This window comes from Lasioglossum baleicum, chromosome 7, assembly GCF_051020765.1.
Source record: "Lasioglossum baleicum chromosome 7, iyLasBale1, whole genome shotgun sequence".
NCBI lineage: Eukaryota > Metazoa > Arthropoda > Insecta > Hymenoptera > Halictidae > Lasioglossum > Lasioglossum baleicum.
The window spans coordinates 11025454-11045702 of NC_134935.1; the positions used below are offsets into that span (position 1 = coordinate 11025454).

The following is a 20249-nucleotide window of genomic DNA, read 5'->3' on the forward strand; positions in this document are numbered from 1 at the left end:
TTCTTTGACATGGTAGTTTTCCTTCGTTTGGCATACTCGTTAGACTTGGTTTTTTTAGATGATCATCTGTTTAATCGCTCCATGCCTCATTTGGTTGATATGCACTCTGAAACATTGAAAAAAGTGGAAAAGGCATTGATGACTTCGGTGCATCAAAGCCGCCGTCTTCTTCAAGTAATGACGATTATTTTCAATTCTAGAATATATTTTGTGTGTGTGTGTGTGTGTGTGGTTGTTTGCAAATAAGCAATGAATCTGAGTTGAATTCGATATCACGATAATCGATGTAATAATGTTAATAATTGATCTAGTCTTTTAGAATTCAAGTTTAGATTCGATGCATTAAATCGATCTACATTTGATAAAATATTGTATAATGTATTCCATACATACTGTACGAAAATTCACCCATTTAGACGCTGTAAAATTTTTTACTTCTCTATGATTCTAAATTAAAAAATGAATATTATAAATAAAAGACAATTAGTCGAATTGAAGTGTAAAACAAGAAGATGTACGAGGGATAATGATGGTATAATAATTCAGATTTGGTATTGAAAATGTAATGATACAACAGTAGATTAGGCGAAGCTACAGACCAATCGGAAGGAAATGCAGACAGGATCCTGACGGCACTGAGGGTTCGCTAATTTCTTGAAGTTGTTCCGCTAGGCTAGGCCGTCTCGCCCGAGGCAAAAATTTGAGGATCAGTCATGCAAGAAAATAGCAAGAAAAAGATGTGAATTTTTATCTCTATCGTAGCTGTAACTTGGAACTGTGATTGTTGGGAAATCGAAACGTTATCCACAACAGCGACCATCGCCATTTTTGCACGTCTTCCACCAGCTACAATATCTTCCGTGTAATCAATCGTTCGTTGACACTCAGAATTCCGTGAAATCCATGCATAGCTATTCCAAAAAATTAGCATTCAGCAAACACTGATAAATCAACCATATTTATTGAAGTCGGGACCCGCTGAGAGCGAGGAGGATAACGAAATGAATATTATAACAACTGCTAAATTATAGAAGTTCCTTATCTAAAAATGTTCTGACACCTACGTTAAAAGAACAAACCTATTTCAATAACCTGCCTTTTCAAACATATTCATTCCGCATAAATCTCGTGTGAAAAGTGAGCATAGTGGAGAGTTATCTTTCAAGATTAAGATAGCAACGGTACATTAAACAATTTCCAACGTGTAAACAGAGAAATCCACCCGGTCCAAGACCTTCTCCGGTGTGGCGGCTGTTAAGTGGGTTATGAATGATGGTAGACCATTTTTTTCCTCGCCTAAACTCGCCGGCACAAATGATTTAAGGACACCAGAAAGGGACTTCTCGCTTGGACAAATTGTCCCAAAGACACGAGCTAAAGTAAGAGAGTTCCCGGGACATGCCCGGCAGCGGTGCTCGATCACCATCGGAACTTTTAATACTGATTAATTGTTGTCATTAGTTCCAGCCAACCGAGTCACTCGTGGCTTACTATTTTAACGCCGTAATTACCACAGTTTCTCGGATTCGTCCCCGGAGTTGGCTCTGCCTGATAAATCCTCGAATTATTCGGCAATTAATTAAACCGCGATCCGTTTTCACGTCGAAGACACCTGAAATTAAGCAGTCATCTCCGGCGTATTCGATTACGAGTGAATCTCGCGCGGATCGAATTATGAAAATGAATGCGCGGTGCAAGAGCTGTCGGTGAACGAGGAAGAGAGAATGCACCGAAGGAGAAACACGGTCGATTTATTCGTGGCCGATGATGAACGGGGCCCTTTGTCGTGCCCGCGAAACACGTTGCTGTAATTTGCTGCACTTTGTTTCAGAATGCTGCGGGGAAGATGCGTCTTCTAGTTCTCGTCCTGGCGGGCTGCTTGAACGTTCTCGAAATAACTCGTTGTCAAGAGCTTTCGGTCATCCGGCACTCCGATGGAGATATTTTCACGCTGGAAGGTAAGCCTCCGAACGCGCGCGCGCGATAAATCTCTTCGGCACGAGTCGCCGCACCGCGTAAAATTCTCGAACGGATCCGGAATCCGTCGAAAAACAATCCTGGCGATCTCCTCGGAACGGAGCCCGTAAATCGCGTGATCGTAATTTGACTCGCCGAGAGAAACCACATGGGGGAAACCGCGGCGGAAAGAAACGTAACGCGGGGATTTCGTGCGTGGCCGCCGCACACAAAAGGCGCCCGGCGAAAAAAAGGCAACGCGGCTGATTAACCACGAAATTACGATGCAACGGTTTGACAACTGTATTTCGCCTGTTCGGGTAATACGTCGCGTTTTGTCCCGGTCGCCGCTACATGAATTTGCTCACCTCGGAAAATGTATCTTCCAGAGTGTCTTTCCCGCTTCTGCACAGTTTTTGTACAGTTAGCCGCGTCATCGGATACACCGGCGTTAAACAATCCGCGAGACAGATTCATGTAGGAATGACGTATATCAATTCAAGAACATTGATCTTCGCTAGGTTCCTGCACGGAAGCTTGCACGGTACTCAGCAGTGGCACCGCCAGTCCCTTCACGAGAAGCCCTTCGACCGCTGCACTCGTTCCTCCTAACAACACCTGCTTCTGTCAGTGCAACCACGGGCTTTCTACCTTCCGGGAGGACCTTTATATCTGCGTGGACAACATCCACGGTGAGTCCATCCATTATTCTATTCTCCTGTTGAGAACCTTTTACAGTAGAACCCCGTTTATCCGAACGTGTCCGCGTACAAGGGGGCTTGTACAAAGGCTCGATAGCAGAGCTTCGAGTAACTGGTTTTCTATTGCTCAATTATTGAAATGAAGCACATGTTACAATGAAAATCGTACATAGTTTAAGTAAATTCAATCTTATCGTATTGTGCTTGCTAGATTTAGTATTAAAAATAAAATATTTGAGTAGTTTGCAAAATTGCTTTGTACCTTTGCGCCGAAAGCATTAGATATATATTTAATATTAAAAATAAAATATTCTACTTCTTAGAAAAAGTTTTGAAAATTGTATTTAACATAGTGTTCGATTTGAGAAGGATTCTGAAAATGGTGACAATTTTATTCGAAATATTTAATTTATTTTAATTTGTTTTTCTCTGATTAAATTTAAAGAAGTTCTGAATATAGTGAGTGATTTGAAATATTTTATTTATTAAATATTTCTGTAAATATCAATGTACAGGCTGTATCTACACACACTTATTCGTGCAAGGTATTCATAGGTGCAGTCTTTCAGTGCTCGGTTGTTCCAGACTCGGTTGTTAAAGACAAACGCACATCTCTCTTCTCAGCTTTCTCTAACCAAGATATCGATCTATTAATAATTTGCACAGCGTTTGGCAGCTTGTTTTTCGTCGAATTATTTATCAAATTAAGCTGGTAACGGTTCGCCGTGCATACACGATTCATCACGTTTTAATCCGTCTCTATTCATCTAAAACGTGTTCCAACTATGGTTTAATAGGCGATCGGTGATAATCTGTGATATTTATTCCGTTCAGTGGCGCGCAACACGTTTTCTTTCGGTATTCCGCGAAAACACTGTCGGAGATGTACCGTTCCTGAGACGGCGCGCAAATTTCACGAGTTTCTCATCGACGAACTTCGCGGAGAATTCGCGAATGGCCGACGGTGCCATAGTGGTCCCACTTTTCCTGAAATAAGATCAAAATTCAGTTTTTCATACCAATCTTCATGAAAATTAATGCCTTATGTTTCTGAGATTCTTGAATTTAAATATATTGTCGAAAATGCATAATATGTACTCCACTCTCAAATTTCTTTCTTCTCTATATTTACTTTTTCCCACCAACGCTTTAAACATTTGGCGTTGCAACGATTGTTATAACTAGACTGCAGATCTTTATGTAAAATAAAAAAAAAGAGAAGCAGGAATAGCATAAAAATTGATTTCATCCCTCAACGACATTCTTACATTAAAAGCAACATTACAACATTCTTGACTTTTTTAAATCTTTTACTGTTTTATATTTCGTCCAGCCAATTTCTTCATAAATGCATAAAGATCCGCAGTCTAGTTATAACTTACATAGACCTACAAAAGGTATTTTTAAAGTTCCATTGTAGGCACAGATAAAAAAGGTGTAAATCGTGTGTTTCACTTTTTCCAGATGTGAAAAAAACTTGCTCAATTTTTCAAGAATGATTAGCATTTTTTAATTTATCGAATAACATTAAAATTGTACATACGTTTACCAGCTTTTCGGGCAAAGGTACCACTGTGCGACGTGTATCTTCCGGTGTACAGCTCGACTCGGCTCGCGGTTGCGCGCACGTACCGTTTTCAATCGAACCGTGTCATCAGAAATGATTGCTCCAACTGTTCAAGCAAATCGTCCTCGTGCCGCGCGTCTCTAAATCGACCTGACCGTGGCGAAGCGATGAACGTCCCCGTGCTTCGCAATCCGTTTGTCTTGGTCCTGCACGTGGCAGAACGCGCGAAACGTTACAATGTCATCGTACGACCGGCAACCTGGCGCCAAACGGTGCTCTGGATGAATCGCTCGATGGCGTCGACCGGAGCAGCAATAAAAAGAAAAACTGATCGGTGACTGGGGCTGATTAATGGTAGAATCCGACGAACACGCTTATTACCGAATGCAAATTAATCGGACCGGCATAACGTTGTACATGCGGATCGGTTGCGAGACGTGTAGTTAAATCAACATAATCGTCGAGTTCAACCGACCGGGCTAATTAGATTGATTTGCAATTTGAAGCGCTTCGCGTGGGGTCCTAACGTCGGATTTAATAGGCAGCCGACTGGGGATCTTGATCGCTCTTGACAAGAAAAAACTGGGACAGATTCGATTCTGGGCGATTCGACCGCAAAATGATCGCGTAATGCGCTGTACTTAAAATCTCGTTACACTAGCACGAACGATCGATAATTTGGCCTTCTTGCGATACTTTGAACCTGTAATCCGGAGATCGGGCCGCGCATAAGATTTCCGTGAACGCGTCGCTGTCTAATAAACCGCAGCCCGCTGGCAACCGTGTAACCTAAGTGCGCGGCGCGGCGTTTGCAACAAAATACCTTGACGCAGGGAACAGTTACACGCACGTGTAGTGCTGAAGGACCTTCGACGATTGAGAAACTTCCCGCGAAAAGTATCAACAAGGTTGCTGGCCGTCTCGCGGCGAACCACGGCTGTAAATTGCCGATTACCGGGGGATCACGTGCAGATTTGCATCTCTTAACCGGCGAGTAACGAGACGCAGGCGAAAACGTGAATTATTATTCGCATCGCCATTAGGTGAAACGGTCGTGACCCCTGAGCATAGTTTCACCGGTCGGTTTTCGTCGATCTCGCAGTTCGAATATGGCGAAGCCTCCGATAACACTTACCGAGAACAGGCCGTGTCAGGGCGTCGCGTGGGCGGCCGGAGATTTCGATGCGCGCACAAGACACGACAAGAGAAAAGACTATAGCGCCGATGGCCTTTAGCTAGATGACGCGACGCAACGTTCCCATCTGATTCGACTTTTAGACACATGACGCATCCTTTCGCTACGCTGTGCAGTCCCTCGCGGTTCTACCATCTGCCCGGGAGCGGTCGCAACCTCTGCTACTTTGTGGTGTTATGCAAATTGGCTATTCAATTTGCTTCAAATTAATCTGCGAGTACCGAGCGCGTACAAAGTGAAACAATCAATCCCGAGGAGTATGTTTAACCAGAGGTCGTAACACGTTAATTGTCCAGCAACTGATGGTTGCAAATAGATCGAAATAATTTGCATGATGATTGCGAACGGCGTGCATTCGCGACAAACGTGAAACGGTAAAATTTATATTAAAATTATAAGTACTCTCAACTCCCTTGCATCTCGTAGATGGTGCCCGTATATGTCAGCGCAAAAATGAATGTATTTAAATTCGCCGGCGTACTGTAAAATTTCCGTGGGCACCTATAATCACGTTTAGGATACGGGAAACGGTCGGAGAAGGGTGACTATAATTACCTTCCGTAACGAAAGGGTTAAGATTGAAGAAGCCAGTAATATCAGACGCCAAGGATCTTTGGCACGGTAAAAATAAGGGAGCAAAGGTTCCTCGTATCTCGGCGATAATCGTAAAGTTAACGCACGCGTTGCGAGAAGTCTTTCGAAGCCTCTAAAACCTGCGGAGAACGACGAACTCTTTGATCGGTAGTTGTTCGAGGCGCTGATCTGTTCGTACCTTGTCAAGATCACCTTCATAAATATCTCTTGTTTTCGTAGCTGGTTCGACTGGACACGAAGGAGGCGATACATGCGTGAAACGCTACCCGCGTATCACCGATACCGGTCACCCCTATCGAAAATTGCATTGATCCTGCATCGGCGCACGTTCCTGCACCCGCGTGACTTTCGGTGCAACGCGATGACCTTCGTGACATCATCGCGCGCCATTAGCGTTTACGCTAGGGGGCCCGCGGTAGTTTCCGCATGTTCATTCTGCGGACCACGTGACTCGTCCCTTCCGTTACGACGCTCGAATCTCTCAATTTCTCAACACCCCGCGAGCATAACCGTAAAATCCACTCGCCTTTTACCGCCGATAAATACACGCTTACGCGTTTAATAGCGCCATTGTAAGCGCCGGCCAACGAGCATGCAATTTTCTGCAAAGCGCATCCGAGGACACGCTCCGAGTACGAGATTCCTTGTGGTTCGAGTTTCATCAAATAACCATGTAACTTCAATTTCCAATGAGGCGCAGTGAACTCCGGTCACCGCGATCGAAATACGAAGAGCCCGTTGACTGAGATTGAATGCTAATTGAGCAAACCATAATGCGATTTGCCACTTTGCGTCAAACTATGAAGCGACCGTGCATAATGAGTATGAAGCTCTATCCTTTGTAGAAGGGATACGTATCGTAAACGCGCCACGGGACTTATTGATTCAGAAAGCACTGCTTACTATTTGCCGTGAGTCGCTCTGATACGTAGGTATGCACCTTGCACGGCAATCGCGAGCTGCGTGCAATAATGGCGAATACCTTCGCGATGTTCGTGCAATAAGATCCGAGCACGTTCCGCGGTGTCTATTGCAGTTCGCATGGTAATATCACGATCGAGCATTCCTACATCTGCCTTGATTAGGGCTAGAATTACCAGGCAGATAACATCTTTGACTTCATACAAAAATTACAAGAATCGGGTATTGCTACGTCTAGTTTGATTAACGCCAGAATTGGTAAGAAAATAAAACGTTTTTGACTTCTTGTACAGATGATAAGTACAGATGATAAGGTAATTACGTTTATTTACCTAGCAGTTGTACGTAGAAGTGTTCTAATTTCAAGAAACAGGAGACAAACAAAAATCTGCTTCTTCTTTCAACGCTAGAAAATTTATAGTTTATAAACGAGAAAATCGGAAACGTGTAATTTTGACTCATTTGGTAATTCTAGTATTAAAAATTTCTTCATCTTTCAATTTTTTAAATAATTCTACTGTATTATATTTCACTTCCTGATGATTCTCATCAACTTATCAAACCCGCGGTCTATTTATGATGTTAATAACTAGACTGCGGATCTTTATGCACTTATGCAAAAATTGGTTGGATGAAATATAAAACAGTAAAAGATTTAAAAAATTCAAGAATGTTGTATTGTTGCTTTTACTATAAAAAAAGTCGTTAACCCTTTGACTGCGGTGCGCTCTCGGGGGAATACATCAATATGGGCGGCCCGTTTCTTGCATGTCAGTCGCTGCGACTGGTTGTCCACTGACTAGTGACCAAAACAGTACCCGGAGATTTGATACCATTCCCAGGATTTAAAAATATAATAATTACAAATAAATTAAAAATATCTATTTTTTAAATTTATTTTAAGTAGCTTTTTAAGCTATTTTAATTCACTTAACTTAATATGTACATTCCTTCAATAATAATCAGTAATTATAAATGTAAAGGAAAATATCCAGAACTGGTAATGAGGAAAAAATTCATTTTGACAATTTTAACATAATAAAGATAATAAAACGATAATGAACGATTAAAGATAATAAAAAGGTAATAGCATGGAATCAACGTATGGCATTGTTGGCATTCATATCTACTTTCTCGTCGAATTTTGTGTTTACTACATACTACACATTTTCGCGTTGGTATTTTTTCGAAGACTGCTTAAGTAGTATACACACTAAAAGTATAGACTAAATCCTACACTTTCGTATATGTATATTGATGGATTGAATCAATTGGTAAAACAGTAAAGGTGTAATAGTAAATAATACAGCGAACGTATATTTACGCCTTTCGTATATATGTATGTATTGATAGACTTGTGAGGGTGTTCATATACGCCTTTAGCAGTCAAAGGTTTAAGGGATGAAATCATTTTTTTAATGTTATTCCTGCTGCCCACAATTAATACAGAACATTTTTATTTTGCATAAAGATCCGCAGTCTATTAATAACTGCAAGCTAGTAAACAAAGTCTTTTTGATTTGGCAGTTCTAGTGTCAACAATCATACTCTCAAATCAGTCTCTTTCAAGCCTGACTACCGTTAAAATAATTAATTAGCAAAAGAATGATAGATTGTACACTTTCCACTAAGTACTGACGTTGAAAGTGATCTTGACGGAAGACATTCTCGATTAATGATGATGGGTGACCGCAAACTTTCCATTAGTACTCATTCACTTCGCAAGTATCGGCGATACAAATTGCCTTTGGTTAATTCTCGTCTCGAGAAAGAAACTTGGGGATGCAGTGAGGAAGTAAGTTAATGGCTACTTAAATGTATTGCTGTCAAATATTTCACTTGCTACGAATATTTCAATAACAAGTATAGGCAAATAAGAAAATTCGAAGTGATTGGATGCACATCCGCTTTCTTAAATTTGATTACCGCGAGAGAATTAATCTCGTAGATAATCATGGAAGGCCGCAAAAGTTTTGCGTCGTGACTTCATAACAGTTCATCCTTCGAGGCTCTCCGGTAATGATGTAATCACATGACCCTAACTACAGGTACCTTCTATATTGTATGTAGATACATGGCAAACTCAATTTTCCAGCAATTCAGGAGCATCCAACCAGCAGGTACTTCGCGCCGACCGCACATTCTATAAACGAGCATAAAAATCTTAATAAAAATTCGGACACTTGATCTTCGAGACTGAGATCGATGATTACTGGACTACAGAATCAAAATTCTTCGGATCATGTGTAACAAACAGAGGTCAAACAGATATTCTCTTGACTTAATTCAGTCTATTAATTTTATAAAATCCTCATTCTAGTGATCAATTGCTGTTTTGCTGACTGAAAGTGTGACTTGGCAGCGTGCATGAAATATTACTGTCCAATTTTCGAACAAACGAATTAGGTCGAGCAGTAAATATAAAATGTCTAAAATATTTCATTAAAATTACAAGAAAATTGCAAGTGAATCAGTTTGTTCGATAATCTTCTGCAATGACATTTTCATAATTTTGATAATAGTCAAATTATAACGAATTTGAAACGGATCGTTTTGTTTCCTCATGCTTGTTGCGGTATTCGTTAAGTATACTCACACCAACGATGTAAATGAAGTAATTGTTCAGACTACAGTTCTCCTAATTCCTTTCGCTATCGTTCTCGAGAAACAATGTGCCCGCTATTGGTCAGTTGTAGGTCGAATAACGTCGAGCATTCATTTTTAAACAAGCCCCATTGTTCTCGGCTTTACAGTGGCAATCGTAATTGTTCCGAGAGTTATAAACTGAACGATAAGATCGTCTGTCCATCATCCGCGAATGCTTGCAGTTAATTGCAACATGCCTTGTAAATTCTGCATGTGGTGCTCTCCAAGTCATTTGCAAGGAATCACAGCAAGGAGATCGCTTGTTGGACGGTCACGCGTTACAAGCGCGCTTTAGTTCCGACCGGTAATCGGGATCGTGTCAGCCGCAGTTACGCCTGTTTCGATTTTATAAAAGGGGACGCAGCTCCTCAAGGGAGGAGGGAGAATTTGTTAATTAGCGTTTGGAATAAACAGCACGGCTCCGCGTCCCTTGTCCCTTCGGGTCTGAGCATAAACATCTCCGGAGTTCCAATTTAAAAATTCAGGGCTGGCATTTATGCGGTCATAAAAACCGACGTACTACTTCGAGAATACGATCGAAGCGAGCGGCGCTTGCTGCATGTTCAATTTCAGTCAATGCGCCGCGCCGGTGCAGTCTGCAGGCTGCAGTGAATCCGTAAAACCGCCTTTTCACTTTCGTCAGAGAGCCCGAGGACCTGGGGAACGATCGCCGACCGATTTCCCTTGATCGAGCGTCGATCAGCCGGCCGATACTCATTAAAGTGGCCACCGTACGACGCACGATTTACGATAATCGGCACAGCGGCGAGCAATTAACACCGGCAGCGCTGCTCACGGTGTCCCCATTCGCTCGTCGTAGGCTTCCTTCGGCTATGCTCCGGCTGTGCTTCGGCTGCCATCGACGATCGAGCACCGGATAACGACCCGTTGATTAACGATCGGCAAGCTCGACCTCGTGGAACGAGTCGACGCCGATGAACCCTGACCTTCGTCGAACGGCGCCGAATCCTCGAAACCAGGCGCGCGCCATTTCCCTCCTTGATAGATAGTGTCAACCAGCAGAATAGTAGTCAGGGAATTATGGAGCTACGGGACGATAACCCACGCCGATACCTTACTTCCCGCCGGAACCGATTCGGGTCACGTTAGTCATCGAACGTTTCACCGTTAAGCGAATTGCGAGGGAACACGAGAAATACGAGTCCTTATGCAAATTTCAGGATCTCTCTTTCGATAATCGAAATTAACCTTACAACTGGCTGGCTTTCCGATCGTAAACACTTACCGAGACGTAGTGACAGCAACACTGGGACATTAATAATTTTCTAGATTATTACTAGACTGATTTTTATGAACTTGTGAAGAAATTGGCTGGGTGAAATAGAAAACAGTGAAAGGCTAGAAAAGTCTAACAATGTATCAAATCAAAACAATTGAGGGGTACCATTAATTTTTAATTCCTGCTTTAAAAGATCCGGAGTATAGTTATTACTAGACTGCGGAACTTTATGCAAAATAAAAAATGTTTGCATTGATTGAAAGACAGGAGTCAAATAAAAATTTCACTCTTTTTTTAATTATCTTATTAAGGTGAAACTAATACACTGGTAGCCTTAAATCTTTTTAATATCACCACTGTCTTAAATTACCCATTTTTGTCATAAATGCATAATATCCGCAGTCTAGTTATTACTTAACTTCCAAGTCGCAAAATCATTGTGTATCTTGACAGTTGACACATTGAACGTCATTTCGTGCCTTATAGTGCTTTATAACCTGTCAAGCACATTTTTTTGTGTTTCTGTCCGAGTTTGCTTCTTTATTACCGCAAGGGTAAAAATGCAGTGCCAGCAAGGAAAGCGTTGTGTGTTGTTTACAGAGTGGATGTACCTTTAAATTACCATTAATTTCGTTCCCGTCAACACTCTCAGCGGTGTAAATTTCATTTCACATGTAGGCGTCAAATGTCGTATAAATAAATCTTTTGCTAAGAAACAACGGGTATTCTAAGATCTCCAGGTTACCAGAAAAATGACAAAAAATCATAGAACATGACTAGACATTAGCAAATTAAAAGATTGCACAACGGGCAACGAGAAATTATAATTTACAAACATTATAATTTACAAGGTTACATGCAAAAATAAAAAAGGCATTTTTTAAAGCTGTTTTGTTTGGGCCCTTAATGAAAGTTTAAGATATATGTTTTGTAGATCTATGTTAGTTATACACATGCTGAAAATTTCATCGAAATCAGTTGACGCAGGAAAAAACGACACACATCGAAAGATGTACGATTCGATGGATTTTAAGCAGAAACTGATTAAAAGTCGTGATAAACTACTATTTTCACCATTTTTAACCGCTTGTAGCTCGTGTGTGTGTTAATCGATTTCGACGAAACTTCAGCATGTGTATAATTAACATAGATCTACAAAACATATATTTTAAATTTTAACATTGTGGGCCCAAATAAAAAAGTTTTGAGAAATGCCTTTTTTATTCTTGCATGTAATCTTGTAAATTCTAATTTTTGGAAAATCTTTTCTGCATATCAATTCGTAAACCAATGCTTCTAATTGATTATAAAAAAACAGGTCGTTTGGCACAATTATAAAAAAAGTTATTAGTTTTTAAAAGGTGTACGAATACTTTGTACACCCACTGTATGTAAATCGTCCAATAAACAAACACATTTGTCGCGCATGAAAAGAAGATCATTAGGAGTCATTAGCATTATAGTAATCGTATAAAGGGAGAGACACCCCGCAAGTAGCGGTCCGTTTGATAAATTTTGTACGAAAGCATTGAGTTGGAAATAAGGCGGTACACTGTCATCACATTGAAAAATGAGCACGGTAGACGCGAAAAGAGACGATGGGGTGGAAGAATCGTGATGCAATGAAGACCCGCTTGCCGAGTGGACAGGAGACACGCAGCCAGAATGAGATATCGTTCCTTGCGGTACTTTTGATCAACGCGACGCGGATTCCCTCGGCCTCTGGTCTTCGGCGTAGCTGTATCCTTGCGAATCGTTTATTTATCGGTCGCAGAAGGGACACGGCCGGCCTTGGCAACGGTGGAAGACAACGTCTGACACGGCCCCTTAACCCCAAGGACCACTGCTATTGGTCTTCCGACTCTGGGTTCAGCTGTTTTTCAGCGACCGGCCACCGCAAGCTGCCAATCGAACCTTATATGTATTGTATACCATTCAGCATCTAATACATAGTCATTCAGCATCTACAGTCGAGGACAAAATTAACCCTTTGCAGTCGGAACTATTTTAACCCCTTGGCCTACGATTCATTTTACGGTTTCAGTGATTAATAAAAAGGATAATATAAAAAAGGAGAAAATTGATATCTATTGTATGCCTACATGTTCTCCGATAACGATACATTAACGAAACCAAAATAGAATTTCATATTAGTTTAAAAGAAATTAATAACATATATATTTATTAGAATATTATATATTATTAGAATCTTTTCATCACGAGTCTGACACGATATTGTAAGACAAGAGAGGTTAACATGAAAATTAAACATTTCTTCCGACCTAGAATAATTCTATTATATAAGAGTTTTTCATTTTATGGATATGAAATTGATATAATACCTCGTACATATACCTCGTACATATTTAATAATGTAAACAATACTGTGAATAATGCTACAGCCATTTTTAGTGCTGACTTTGAGTCACCCCTCGCCGCTAGGGGTTAGGTGGACACCCTTTAAAAATTTTAAAATTGGACAAAACGAATTGGGTTTTTGTATGTTGTGAGGATCAGTTTACTAGGCAATGTATAGAAAAGGTTACTCAAAAATTGCTATTGCATCACTGCTTCTTTTAGTAGTATCTTTCTCCTATTCGTTGGCAAGCTGACGTTTTCTGATCGGAACCGAAACGATTCATGTTTGAGTGGTCACTAAAAGCAACTTTGGACATTTATGTATTCCATAAATGCGAAATAAAGTGGAGATATATTAGTCATCAATCAGCCCTGTTTTCTAACAAGTTTAGAATCTTTATAGAGGCTATAATTGCAGAAAGGTCCGCAGTCTGGTAATAAATTATACTGAAACGATCTAATGTGGCTAAATGTGCCATCCGGTTACGCAGTCATCTGAGTGAAAAGTTGAGAGGCACGTTTGAAGACATCTTAAGGCGATTGACGGGTTTTAGTGAAAATCAATTTGGACACTGAATGATAGACAGCGGAGATGATGCTTCAGCGCTACGTTAACGTAAGTCAGAGCCGCGGATGTGTTCATAGAAACGATATGTATCTGTGCTTCGACTTACCGATACGGAATTGAAAACGCAAAAGAATCCTGCTGCATTGTTTGCACTATACTGTCGTTATTGATGTTTTTCTTAAAACAGGACCGCAAAGGAACATGATTAATATTTTAACTCGCATCCAGTTCATACGGGACACTGAACATTGCGATTGAAATCGTGAACTTGGAAGGAGCCTAATCGCAAGACTGTTCTCAGTGACTAATGTGCGAACGTGCCTCAACGCAACCTATCGAATCTCGTGCCGGCGAATAAAATTCACGGTCGCACGCTTGCAATATTTATCACCGATGTACCAGACCCGCGAACTCCAGTGTTTCTCTAAACTGGTAATACTGGTAAATCCGTTCGTTCGCTTGACGGGTAAAACTGTCAGAAATTAATGATGGGAAAGTCGCGAGATTTATAAAGTTGCCCGATCGGATTGATGACACCGTTCCAGGTTCAGAAAAAAAGACTTGGAAACGCTGGAAATCTGAGAAACATCTGCCACAAGATCCGCGATGGCGGGACCGTCCAGGATTACAGGAAACTCTACGGAATATCGGAATCTTGAAATACTTCTAGCTACTTAACTTCATTCTCATATTTATTAATATGGGCTGTTTAACACCTTAATGTCACGATCCACGGCAGGTGGCGCGCCATTAACGCTTCAGTCACATATTTCGAATGTCTGTTGATGTGACCTTACGTTGAATCAGCAGGGGCTCCGAGCGATGAACGACCCTCGCGTGGCTGTAAACAGGATTATATCTGTCAGCTTAATCGTCGTTTGTTGGCATGGCGCGCAATGATCTAAACGTGTTTACTAGCTGAATAAAATCAAAAACTTGGTAATGATCGCAGAAAAACGTCCGCTACCATAAATGAGAGGTACCCGGTAAGAAGAACCACAGCTGTTCTTAACCCTCGTTGATTACCCCATAATAAACAATGCCCCCACCCGCAACGCAGTACCTTCATATTCGTTCAGCATCACTTGACACCTCATGTCTCAACTGAAGGAGGCCAACTAAATATCTCCTTTATTTTTAATGGCACAAAAAAATATTTTTGGTATAATTTAAATGGTATCGAAGAAGGAATATCATAGAAGAACAATTTTTATTTGTCCGGTTATTTTTTCATAGTTTTTCCAAGGTCATCGTTATTTTTTATCGGGAAAACTTATTTTTTTTTATTCCATCTTGTTAATGACTTAAGCATATTCAAATGTATTTCTTCTGCCGCTATAAGGTGAAATAAAAAAAGTTTTCCCGATAAAAATAACGATGACCTTGAAAAAACTGAAAAAATAACCGGACAAAAGAAATAGTTCTTTTATGTTATTCATCCATCGATACCATTTAAATTATGCCATAAATATCTTTTGTGTCATTAAAAATAGAGGAGATATTTAGGTGGCTTCCTTCAGCTGAGACACCTGTATTTTGCGTATTGCATATTTTTGGCATATATTTTGCATATATTTTGCATATTAATTTTGCATAAAAATCCGCTGTCTATTCATTCTGTATTTCTTATTCAGTAATCGATTCCAGTATGGCTCGTATAAGCACAAGAATCAAATAAAGCTTAAATAGCTTAAATAATTTATTTGCCTACAAATAAAAATACTTTAAAAAGTGTATTATAATAATGACTCCCCTCAAGGTTACATTTCTTTTGCATCTTCTCATTTTCTTTTTTCCTTCGCTCCTACTTTAAAAAGCGTATAGTATACATATATTTATACTTTCACGGTCTCTAAAAAACAATTGAAATTTGTTGGAACTTCGTCAAAATTCGTCTTTCAATGGTTTAAACGCTGTGGTCTCATTGCAGCCGTTTCTCTTTGATCCTTAAACAACCTCTGGAGCGTCTAACAATATTGCATAAACAAAGAACCCCTGCGAAAAAGCAAATCGCTTGTTAGAGGCAATTTTACCCAAAACGATTATCTCGACGATGTATGAAATTACAGAGTTGATGTTGCAATCTGCTGCACCTCTTGTCTTCGTTAGTTATATTGCACCTGAGTTGTGTTGCACATTATAGTATAGTGTAAGCATCTTCTTGTTCTAGTCGCTATGATCCGTTTTTCGAGAGAAGATAGTCGAAGTCATAATAGATGTTCCTCTCCTACGTTTCAAGTCTGAAGTGCATAATAGAAGTGCAACAACAGCTATTTTCTTCCGAAAAGGAGATAATAGATGTTAGAACTTTAGATATCGTTTCTAGATAGCGCACTATGTTATTGAGCGTCTGGATTCTAAAGAATATGTTGAACATCATGCAATATATTGCGTCGATAGAAACATTCCCGTAATATCTGAAATATCGGGGCACCGGTGAATACCATTACACAACGTCATTTTCCTCTTTCTTTTCCTTTTCAGATTTCTTTCGTTCCACTTTCTTCTTTTACCTTTCTTTCGCACAAGCCGGAGGAACAAATGCAGAAACGGCATTCTTATCATTCGACGTTCCGCGACGCACCGAAATTATTGGACAGCTCGAATTTCGATTTGCTGGGTATTATCGATCGTTCGGGAGGTCGTTTTTTAAAACGACCATGCGCGAAGCATTTACGCGCGAGTACCATCGGACGATTTGCAGTTTCAGAGAATCGAAATATCGGAAGGTAGCCGTGGCATGATCGTGACATTAAACTGTATACGGGAGTCGACGAGATCGCGAATCGCGTCGAAGGAGATACCGGTTCCTTAAACAGAGGCCGCGATAGGATAATACTTTCCCGTTTATCAAGATTTAAGCGGTTGATGAGGTTACCGTGCGCTGTTCGAATGCCTGAAAATGGATAAAACGAGTTATTCCGGAAAATGCCGTTCCACGATGAATTTTTAAGAGACCTTAAAACGTCGCCGTCATTCTTCACCCGGCCCGGTGGCTACCGAAGGGAAACCGGTTACAAAAAACGCACGGAGGCTCGATCTCGATCGTCGTCACCGATCAAAGTATAATTCAATATTGTCACGAGCTCGCGCGCCCTTGTCAACCTGCGTGAATTAAGCGTGTCGAATCGGGCAGACGGAATCTTCATCCTCTTGAATTCGTGGAAGCCGAATGACATCAACAGAAATTTATGTCCAACCTCGGCGCCGACTCCCGCAACCGGACTACGATTTTTATTATTGCTTAATCGAACGATAAATATTGGAAAATGTTCTAAAGAAAAGATTTATCGCCGATGCTGGAGCATACCACGTAGAAAGCGTCCTCTTAACGAGCGTAAATCATACTTAATTGCGTTACGCTGAAGATTCAAATTATCCAACGTATTCATACGACGTGTGTCGGCGTTTTTTTCAAACACGTGCATAAAACTTGAAACGGAAGATTTTCATTCGAAATTGCGTGGCTCCGTGACACCTTCGGAACACTAATCCTTGTCGATTCAGCTTCGCGACTTTAATATGCAATCCTTTAGCTTACCGCAAGAAAATTATTACAAAAATTATTGGTATAAGTGTTATTTTATGACTAGCTGTGAGATAAGTGGGCAATGAACACGCTTGCAACGAAGGCAATGCAATTAGAAAGAACATATTTTCTAGGAGGAACGAAGAACTTATTTTGTTGATCAGGTGTATCGAAGGAACAGTGCACTTGTTGATGAGAATCAGGAAACAATGAATTGATAAGTACAGTTAATCCGTTCCTGATGTTTGGACTTATACCGAATAGGACTTATACCAATCCATCCTCTCCCATACCAAGTAATGTAAAAATGATTAATCTGTTCTCACGCAAACAAAACTCCTATTGATATTATACCTACTTTAATGGGGTTGTAAAATAATTTAAAGACTGTTTAAACACATAAATAAAAAATCAGATTTTATTATAAATTTTTAAATTTAAACTCAGCTTAAAAAGAAACAAATTCTATTCTATTCTGTGGAAGAAAAATCCCCTTGCAATGAAACCAGACATTCTGGTGTTTTTTCTTCTTCCGTCTTCTGTCGCTTTTCACTAGGCTCAACTTGGTTTGACTTTTATTCAAAATCTCTCCAAAGAACTTTGTTTCTGTCTTTTCTGTTCAGGATGTTTCTAAAGTGTTACATTGTCTGGTCTTCCCAAACGATGCTATTGCGATTTGTTTGAATTTTGTTGGGGTAGTATTTTTCTGAACATTTTTCACGTCCATCCATTTTACAGGAGACGTATTTTGAATTGGACGTACTCCAAAGCAGACGTATACCGAGGTACCACTGTACACATTTCGAAGATAAATGAATAACGATAGGTTTTTCTCTCTCTTAGATTCTACGAAGAGAAGAGAACGTTTACATTCCATGGCGAACAACATTTCCAAACGCGTGGAACGCGGTAGTAAATTCGCCGATTAGTCTGTTCGTGTGAATAACGTTGTCCATTGACCTGGTTGTAGTTTAGTGGGATGCCATTGTCGCTCGCGGAGAAAGCTCACGGGAGCCTACCCACGAACTTTCCTGCTGCGACACGCGCGTTCCTACCAGACGGCACGTGGACACGAAAAGAGAAAATGTCATCGAGTCGATTTGCATGTTTATCGATCCAAGGTCAGGATCTTGGCCGTCTAGATTCATAGGGGACCCGCTGTTAATTGCACCAAAGCACTTTGTTATACGTCCACCGCGAACGCTTCCTCCTTGCACCATTTGAATACAATAAGGCTTTGAATACGCGTGCACGAAAGACCATTAAAATTCAGTTGGACCGGCTCGGCTTCAATTTCCATCTACTTTTGCATTTGTTTCGATGAAAAAAACCGAGGTCAGCTTGATGCAAAAAATCTGTGCGAAGCTACTTTCCGTTAAACAAGTATTTCACATCTGTTTGTTGTCGCAAGCAATGAAACTTTGAATTTCAAAGGGATACTTTGATTTGCAACAGGATGAATTTAGTTCCCAAAGCGGTGAATGTGATCTGCAAACTGTTGAATTTATTGGATTGAATTAAAATTACAAGATACTCTTATGTGTGCGTGACAATGTGCTTCCAAAAAATGCATGTTTTGAAAATAGATTTTTTCCAATATTTACAAACCCTTAACTAGGAGCCTGCTGTCTTTGATTTGCGAGGGGATGAGTTTAGATAGCAAAGCGATGAATGTGATCTGCAAAATGGTTAATTTGTTGGACTGAACTAAAATTACAAGATATTCTCACGACTATATACTTCCAGAAGAAGCATGTTTAGAGAATAGATTTTCTCCAATATTTACAATCCCTAAACGAGGACACGGCTGTCGATAAGCATTCAAGCGAGCAGCCCGTTTCGCGGCTCACGCTGCACCTGAACTGCATCCGGCCGGTTGCACTGTTCGCGTGACCTTGCCTGCAACGCTGTGCCACTTGATAATAACGATTTGGTATATTTGTTCCCTCCGAGTGAATTCGACCCGGGAATCAAAAGCTACGATGCAGCGCGCGTGGCATTAATCGAACACAGTAATTCCATTATGGATTTCAGAGTCGCGTCTTTCCCCTTTGCGAGCTGGTGCACAGAGCGGTACTGGGCAACAATTTGCATATACAACGGCTGCATCGGCCATAGCATCCGATGACCCAGACCCGCAACGAGAAATATCGTTGCTCCTCGGTGACTCCGGGAAAGGAATCCAACTATCCAACTCGCAGTTCGAAAGCTCAATGATTCATTCGACTGTGACGTTCGAGATGAATTCCGAGTCCCTCGAGTTCTCGTTCGTTTTATTTGCACAAGAGAAAATCAAAGTGGCGAGAGTTCCGGTTAGTTTCATGGGATCTTTTGCAATGAAGACACGTCCGTTTTAGAGAGATACATTAAACTCCGATTCTATCCCCGGTGCTCCCTAGTTATAACTAGACCTTTATGGAAAATAAAAATTCTCTACGTCAATTGCAACCAAAGCCACCCTAAGGGCGCCAGCCTATGGGGCGGAAATGTTGTATTTTGTTTTATCTAAAATTAATTTAATTCTCCAAGTAATACTTTAATTATCTAATTCTAGTTCTGAATCTTTTATAAAACTTTACCGGTTACCCCATCCCCATGCACCTCCCTTATATTTTTTATGAAAAGGGGTGCATTACTGTTAATAGCCCATGGGCGTAAAATTGATTTCAGTTCTTATGTTAGTAGAAACTCGGGCTGGACATTTTTGCCACGACGCCAGAAACGGTATCTCACTGTTCTTCGGCCATTTTTATTATTAAAATTAACACCGGTAACACACGTTCGACGTTGTCCAGTTATTCTTGGCGAGTAACAACGCCCGGGACAGTACGCTCTACGTAAGACCGGTTTTATTAGCTCTCGAAATTATTCGCGGTATAGTTCGCGAGACCGGTCGTACGAATTCGGCCATTTCGACCAATGGTAGTACTATTAACATTTTAACGATCGGCTTTCCTCCTGCCGCGTCCATCGC

At 40.7% G+C, this 20249-nt stretch overlaps 1 protein-coding gene across 1 annotated transcript in view; it reads left to right on the forward strand.

Moving 5' to 3' along the window:
• LOC143210294 (uncharacterized) overlaps nucleotides 1-20249 on the forward strand; it is an 86527-nt gene that overhangs the window by 55899 nt on the left and 10379 nt on the right. Inside the window, exons 2-3 of the mRNA XM_076427032.1 lie at nucleotides 1832-1958; nucleotides 2478-2648. Coding sequence (XP_076283147.1) covers nucleotides 1847-1958; nucleotides 2478-2648 — 283 coding nt within the window. The 5' untranslated portion in view covers nucleotides 1832-1846. The remainder of the gene's footprint in view (nucleotides 1-1831; nucleotides 1959-2477; nucleotides 2649-20249) is intronic.